The sequence below is a fragment of the Salvia hispanica genome, chromosome 1, assembly GCF_023119035.1.
Source record: "Salvia hispanica cultivar TCC Black 2014 chromosome 1, UniMelb_Shisp_WGS_1.0, whole genome shotgun sequence".
NCBI classification, from domain to species: Eukaryota; Viridiplantae; Streptophyta; class Magnoliopsida; order Lamiales; family Lamiaceae; genus Salvia; species Salvia hispanica.
Window position 1 is genome coordinate 16,220,557 of NC_062965.1, and position 7,923 is coordinate 16,228,479.

At 38.5% G+C, this 7,923-nt stretch overlaps 1 protein-coding gene across 5 annotated transcripts; it reads right to left on the reverse strand.

Moving 5' to 3' along the window:
• Positions 1 to 445: 445 nt before the first annotated feature.
• On the reverse strand, positions 446 to 3,189 carry LOC125221033 (G-type lectin S-receptor-like serine/threonine-protein kinase At1g11330). Of its 5 annotated transcripts, none has more exons than XM_048123165.1 (7): positions 2,562 to 3,189; positions 2,329 to 2,436; positions 2,069 to 2,271; positions 1,771 to 1,981; positions 1,430 to 1,664; positions 1,185 to 1,335; positions 446 to 1,026 (listed from the first exon to the last, which is right to left on the reverse strand). In XM_048123165.1, exons 1-7 carry the CDS (start codon positions 3,070 to 3,072, stop codon positions 712 to 714), a joined length of 1,734 nt encoding a protein of 577 aa, XP_047979122.1. In that variant the 5' UTR covers positions 3,073 to 3,189; the 3' UTR covers positions 446 to 711. The 5 variants fall into 5 exon arrangements, with proteins under 5 accessions (XP_047979122.1, XP_047979129.1, XP_047979115.1 ...); XM_048123172.1 differs by having other exon boundaries at positions 2,069 to 2,256; positions 2,329 to 2,439; XM_048123158.1 differs by having other exon boundaries at positions 2,329 to 2,439.
• Between the last annotated feature and the right edge of the window lie 4,734 nt (positions 3,190 to 7,923).

Here is a 7,923-nt window from a genome sequence, read left to right on the forward strand (position 1 = left end):
CCAACATATATCCTCTTAATTATGACACACGTTGAGTCTCTTACCTAATATTCCCCCAAAGGTCAAACCTCCATAACTTTCCAGGAACTCATATTTGTTTATCTCTAACTCTACAAAGATTATTATTTGCATATAATTTTTGAGTACGAAGTTATTTTTACAATATAATCCAGCAGGCCATCATCATAAATATGCTTTCAAAGTTCAAACTTGAAATTAGGAATAATAGAGTTGTCGTTTGTACAGTTATAACTAGAGTTATTAGTTTCAATGAGCTTCTAATATATAAATCTTCACCTTTTCCTTTATGTATGTGTGGATGTGCAAAATATCTATAACAAAGCACTTGCTTACCCAGTAACCACAACATAAATACAAGTAGCTGAAAGAAGTTAGTTAGGAAAAGAAGGTAGTTAGTTGTTGAGATGATGTAACATTACTGAGCTGTATTAATTGGTTATATTTCCTTCAAATAGCAAGTGTACACATCTTTTACATTCAAGCAATGGGTACACTTCCATATCTTATCTTTCTCTTAGCTCAATAAGTTCAAGCCATTCCCGACTGATTCTTGATGGCCGTTTTCCCATCACCGGCGATCCTAAACTCTCCGGTAACTCAGTACCAGCGAACGCCTAATTCACTAACCTAAACCCCGACCTCAAAATCCATTTACAACAAATCCAAACAGATGTATATAGTCGACAAGCATCATCGACCGTTAACCACTGAGATAGTTACATTGTTCAAGGAGCCACTACTCTTACTCTGCTGAGAAGAACTTGTACCTGTATCCGTGCGGCTCGAGTTGTAAGAAAACGCCGATTGCTTTGGTTCAGGAAGCTCTATGGTTTCACTGCTTAGCATTGACAGTACAGCCGAAATGAATGGCCTGTCTTCAGGAAGTTCTTGGACACACAATAATCCGATATGTATGCACCGCATCACCCCAGTCCGGTAACTTGAACTCAATATTCTTGGATCTATCAAAGCCGTGACGATGTCTTTATTCCATGCTGTCCAAATCTATAGTTTCAATATCACATCAGTTGACCATTTTGAAGCACCTTATGCATCATATATGGTTCAAGTCGAGTAAAAACAACAATTTATAGAGAAAAATAGATAGCAACAGCAGATACAGAACGGAATCGTTAAATAGAGGTCATTTATAGCTGACATACATGTCCGAGGAGGTTCAAAGAGCCTTCTTGGGGATAGAAGCTTGTGTTCCTTCTCCCGGTAGCAATCTCCAGCATCAGAACTCCAAAGCTAAACGTGTCTGATTTTTCCGAAAATCTCCCTTTCATTGCATACTCAGGAGCCATATATCCGCTGCAAGAAAATGACATTAGCAGGGCTTCTTCAAGTTGACTTGCATTGAGTAACATAACTAAGGAAAATTTACACCACTGAGGAATATACTTACTATGTTCCTACCACTCTTACTGTGCTGACATGATCTTGCTTGGCCTCATATATTCTGGCCATGCCAAAGTCTGAAATCTTCGGGTTCCAATCATTATCCAACAATATGTTGCTTGGCTTGAGGTCTCGATGGATTATCCTCAATCTAGAATCTCTATGGAGATAAAGAAGGCCTCGACAAATACCTTCAATAATATTGAAACGCTTCCTCCAATCTAGGACCTCTTGCAATTGATCTAAGCAGAATTTAAAGAAGAAAGTATACTGGTCGATATCAAAACGAATTAGAATAACATCATAAACTGCAATCAAATTTTAAAACAGAATAGACCCTGAACTGACCAAATAGGAAAAAATCCAAGCTTTTATTAGGCATGTATTCATATACCAACATCTTCTCTCTATCCTCTGCACAGCAGCCAAGTAATCTAACAAGATTCCTGTGTTGGAGTTTAGAAATGAGCTTCACTTCATTCATAAACTCTTGCATCCCTTGTCCCGATGCAGTTGAAAGCCTCTTAACTGCAATTTCTCTTCCATTAGCCAAAACTCCCTACAGTTTTGCACAGCCATTATATTCGATGATAAATAGTTAAGATCAATTACATGAATAAGCACGAGACGAGACACATTTTAGTACCTTGTAGACAGGACCAAAACCACCCTTCCCTAGCCTGTTAGCTTCAGAGAAACTATTGGTCGCATTAGCCAGTTCCTCAAATTTAAACAACGGTACGTCTTCAAGATTAACTCGACTCAATGCATCTTGAGCAGAGGTATCATTGCGCGACACCCTCCCATTTCCATGTTCAATGGCTTCTCCATTGCCTAATTCACACACAACTAACTCAAAGCTTGTATACATTTACTAAGTCTAGATATTACATTTACGAACAATACCTCGATGCTTAGCAATCCATTTCCAACCAAAACATGAGCAAACACACAAAACAACAAAGCCAAGGATTGGCAAAACTATAAAGATCTTCTTAAACCCTTTCTTGTGACCTGCTACAGAGAAAAAGAACATAAGACCTAATCTATTAGCAGTAACTCTAAATTCCCAATTCTAATAAACTGAATCAAACACAATCAATAAAATCATCAAATTCCTAACAAAGAGAAGAAATTACCAAACTCAGAATCAGCAAGTGAGAGGCGGATGTAAAGATCAGAGGCCAAGCTGGAGCCCACCTGAACGTCGATTAACGGCACAGTCCACAGCAAACAACCTAGCCCTGAATCAAACCCATACGCCATACACGAACACTCCCCCAAACACACACCTTCACACTCGTCTTCCGAAACAGACGATCGGGAAGTGTAGTTGGAAATCTTAATCGAATCGAGCTTCTTAAACCCATCGCCAATCGTCGCGTTGCCGCAATTCAAAGCGACCTTCCTCGCGCATCCGCCGCTCCAGTTCCCTGACTCCCAATCCCTAGCATTCTGCGGGGTGAATCCGGGCAAGCAACTGCAAACTGGTGCAGCTTGCGGGTCGCAGCTCCCGAATTCCCCACACTCGCCGTTACTTCCGCAGGAATTGGTTGAGGTGTTGTTACTGCCGCCTTGTGCTCGACAGAATGCCCCACAGAGAGACAAGTGGATGATGGCGGTGATCAGAATGCAAGAGGGTATTATCATTAGCGCCGGTGGAGAGGGAGAAATAGATACCTTTGTAATGCTACTTTACCTGTAAAACTTTTGCTGCATTTTTTGATTGGATAGATTTGGATATTGTACAAGGATTTCATCATGATGAAAACTGAAAAGCGAATCAAGTTGACAGCATTTTCGGTCTAAGTAATGAGAATGCAGCCATTGTTGCAGTTTTCGGTGGGTCCACTTTTTTTCTATTCTACACTGGTCTCTTATTTTTTAATTAAATAAAAATAATTATAATAAAATAAAAACAAAAATAAAAATGAGAAAGAATCCATTGGAAAACGACGGACAGTACAGTAACGAGCATCTGCAGCGGTGCTCGCCTGTGCCGCTGTCCGTCCATGCCGCAGGACAGAGCTCGTCCGTCCGCGCCAACGGTACGGCGCTGCTCTTAGCTAAGAGCACGTCCGCGCCGCTGAGCAACCCTTGGCAAATTCGTTTATTTATTTTATTTTTAAAAAAAATTCATAAATATTTCAAAATAAAACCAAAAAAATATTTTTGGATTCCCAAAAAATAGAGCCGTTTATGGACGTTTTTTTTGGATTTTTATGATTTTTTTTTTAATCCCAAAATCATCTATAAATAACACACATTCATCATCTACTTTTTACATCAAATTATCTCTCATTCGTACTTTTTCATACTAAATCATCTACATCTTCCTCTCTCACTCAAACTCTCTCTAAAAAATTCAAAAATGGATTTCACCAATCTCATTGCGGAAGCGGAGCGCGAAGAACAAGAATATTATGAACAATATCGTGCCGCCTATGAAGCCTATGTCGCCGCCAATACCCCCGCCCCTCCTCCTCAACCAACTAGAGCAAAACGTCGCTACATCCCTCGTGATCGAGAGGTAGCCCATGAAAGGCTCGTTGCCGACTATTTTTCCGACCAGCCGCGGTATCCAGAAAATAACTTTCGGCGCTGTTTTCACATGTCAAAACGGTTGTTTATGCGTATTGTCAACACATTGTCCACCCGCGTTGAATACTTTCAAGAAGGTGCAGACGCAACCGGTCGGCAAAGTCTCACGGCGTTGCAAAAGTGTACTTGTGCCATCCGACAACTTGCTACTGGGCAAACGGCTGACCTCTTCGACGAGTATTTGCATGTCGGTGAGTCAACTGGAATCCTATGCCTCAAGAATTTTTGCGACGGCGTTCGTTCTGCTTTCGGCTAGGAATTCCTTCGGGCACCCGCCACCGACGATTGTCAACGGTTGCTTCGTCTTCACGAAACAGTCCACGGTTTTCCCGGTATGTTAGGCAGCATTGTACTGCATGCATTGGAAGTGGAAGAATTGCCCGACTGCTTGGAGGGGGCAACACTTAAGCGGCCACAAAGGTGGCGGCCCAATGCTTATCCTTGAAGCGGTCGCCGACTACCGCCTATGGATTTGGCATGCATATTTCGGTGTTGTCGGATCCAACAACGACTTGAACGTGTTATATTCTTCACCACTCTTCGATGATGTTTTGAATGGTGTAGCACCGGCGATCGACTTCACCGTCAACGGAAATGCATACCACATGGGTTACTATCTCGTCGATGGTATGTACCCAAGGTGGTCGACTTTCGTGAAGTCGTTCAGCAATCCACAAGAGCCGAGATGGATTCTTTTTGCGCAGCGTCAAGAGTCTGCTCGGAAAGACGTCGAAAGAGCTTTTGGGGTCCTTTAAGGCCGATTCAACATTGTGAAGTCTCCTTCTCGGCTTTGGTACGTTAAGAATATCGCCGACATCATGTACACGTGCATTATCTTGCACAACATGATTATAGCCGACGAAGGACCGAGGGCGGCTAACTTTTACGACGAGGATGAAGCCGGAAGCTCAACCGCGAGGTCTCCCCCACGCCGAGGTGTGCATACGACGGTGAACGAGAGGATCGAAAGAAGACACACAATGCGCGATACAAGAGCCCACACTGAGCTACAAAAAGATCTAATCAATCACATTTGGGCGAAATTCGGCAACGAGTAGTGGGTCTTTTTAATTTTATGAATTTTAATTATGTAATTTTTAATTTTTAGGATTGTAATTATGTAATTTTTAATTTTTAGGATTTTAATTATGTAATTTTTAATTATTATATAATTTGTATTATTATTCCGGGTATATTTAATGCATTTTAATATTGTGGAAATATTTTTATTTAAATTGAATAATAGAATGGTGGGACCCTTGAGCTTGTCCTTAGCTAAGAGCACGAATGTGGGTGTTGTGCTCTTAGCTAAGGATAAGGAGTAAAAGTGGGTCCGAATCCATTTCCGTGCTCTTAGCTAAGAGCACGGATGGAGATGCTCTAAGAAACAAAATATAAAGGTTATTATTTGCGGTAGGCCATCATCATTCATCAGTAATAGGAGTATAATTTGGTCAATGTATGATTGAAGATGCTTTCAAAATTAGAGCCACTTATGAGTACAATTATTATTATTATAATTACAACTCATTTGTCATTTACAATGTCCTAATTTCTATGCATTTTTATAATATTGAATATGATGATTTTGTACAATTCTAATGAAATTTTCTACTAGAGTAGAGTACGTAGTACTTCCTCCGTCTCATAAAAATTGAGTCGTATTTCTTTTTAATCCGTTCCAATAAAGTTGAGTCATTTTCTTTTTGAAGTAAAGACAAAACATTTAATCATTCTTTTTTTATTCCATCATTTACTTTACTCTCTCTTATCTTTCCTACTTTTTTTCATCTCTCCTATTTATTTAATATAAATTCTTAACCTTCGTGCCCAAAAGTTTTATCTCAACTTTTATGAGACGGAGGGAGTATAAAATTGACGAGGGCCTACTGAGTCTTCAAGTGGGAGAGTTGGTAAGTGTAAACTATTTAACAAAAAATTAATTTTGATGATTAGTTATGATATCATGATGACGTGATCCGTTGTTGTTAATATCGTCGTGTAAAATATTTTGTTGGATGGTTCTGATCATTCAAAATTGTTACTAGAAGATATGTGTATCAAGATTTAAAATTCTGTATCCATATATACTGTTGTCACAATTAATAATTCCAATGGTGTGTCTAATTATGTGATGTTATACAATAAAATAACCAAATTATATAGACAATATTAGTATGTTATTAAGTGTATATTTATGATGAGTGATGATAGTTCAATACTACTCCCTATTTAATGTGAAACGGTAAAGAACATAAGTCTACACATGTGTTCAAGATAGTGACTAATCTAATCTAATCAAATCAAAATTTGTTGGATTCAGTCTCGACTCATGACTCATGAAAGTGTCTAATTTATTAGATTTTGGAGTTTTCTAATTAAATTAAGTACTCCGTATTTGTTTTTACTACAAAGTCCACATAAGTCTACATCTCATGTGACCACCACATAAGTCCTTTTCTTGACCTTTTTTGCTGAAAAATCTAATCAACATTTGTTAGGTTAAGTTGTTAAAAACGAGTCCACGTGTCTTTTGAAATTGTACATGGACTTCTAGCATTTTATGCTACAAATTAAGTTTCATTTGAAAGATAAGAGGCGAATTCAGAATTTTTTTTCCCTATTTATTTAAGTTTTCAGTTAGAGATTCAAAATTAACATACACATTTTTTAATACTATTTGATTTCGTATAGAAGAAAAAATCTGAAGAGATTTCGCAAATCAAGGAAGAAGTACGAGGTTGCAGGTTTACAATGGTACGATAGTCTGTAGATGCATAGGAACATCTTTCTTCATCCCCTATTAATTGTTCACTTTGATTTTGGCATATATTTTAAGAAATAATCTCTATGTCCGCAAATATGAGTCTTGTTTTTCCATTTTGGTCCGTCCGCAAATAGGAGTTCCGGTTCATAATTATTATAAATGGTAAAGAGGTCTCACATTCCACTAACTCACCCCACTCACATATCATTTAAAACTAATCTATACAAGTGGGATCCATATTCCACTAACTTTCTTCAACCCACTTTTCTTAACATTTCTTAAAACCCGTGCCGGATAGAAATGAGACTCTTATTCGCGGACGGAGGGAGTATAAATGAAAGTGGATTAAAAAGTTAATGGAATATGAATCTCATTTTTAATATTAATTTTATAATAAAATGTGAATGAAATAAGTTAGTGGAATATAATGCCTATTTACCATTATGGTAAAAGTAAAGTGGACAATTAATAGGAACAAACGAAAATGGTAAAAATAGACAATTAATACAGTACGAATGGAATAATAAATTGATGGATTTTATCAATGTTCCGTCCAATGATACAATTCCAGTCTCACCAACTAATACTCACAACATTAGTTAGTTTAATAAATACTCGCAAGTGGATGAGGGGAAAATCGGATGTTTAGAGCATCTCTAATGGGGCGGATGTCCCATAGCCTTCCTGACGAACTTTCCAAAAACACCTTCTGCCACGTCTTAAGGACCTCCCACAGCATTGCCACGTCAAAAGGACTTCCCACAACATAGTGGCGGACATCCCTCGCCCTTCCCGCGCGGACTTCCCGCAGTAAAAAAATTTACAATTTCACCAAATTAAACAATTTACGGAATTAAACAATATACGGAATTAAAATGTCGACACGAATACGGAATTAAACAAAGTGCAAAATAATTTCATTAGATTAAAAAAAAGCGACAACAAAAAAAAAAAAAAAAACTTAATCAAATTACACACATGAACATATCAACGACGACCCCGACGCAACCAAAGCTCTTCAATTAAATCGTCTGGAGTCGAATATGAGTTTGTCGTTGGTGCATGTCGGCATTCACACGCACCCGGTTGGCCCCTTCATGGGGTACCCCATACGTCCACTGGGGGTGGCCACA

Coding starts and splice junctions, on each gene's coding strand:
- LOC125221033 (XM_048123158.1), bottom strand. CDS start 3,072: ATGATAATACCCTCTTGCATTCTGATCACCGCCATCATCCACTTGTCT. Junction 1,336..1,429: donor GTAAGAGTGGTAGGAACATA/GTAAGTATATTC, acceptor ATTTTCTTGCAG/CGGATATATGGCTCCTGAGT. Junction 1,027..1,184: donor CTTTGAACCTCCTCGGACAT/GTATGTCAGCTA, acceptor TTGAAACTATAG/ATTTGGACAGCATGGAATAA.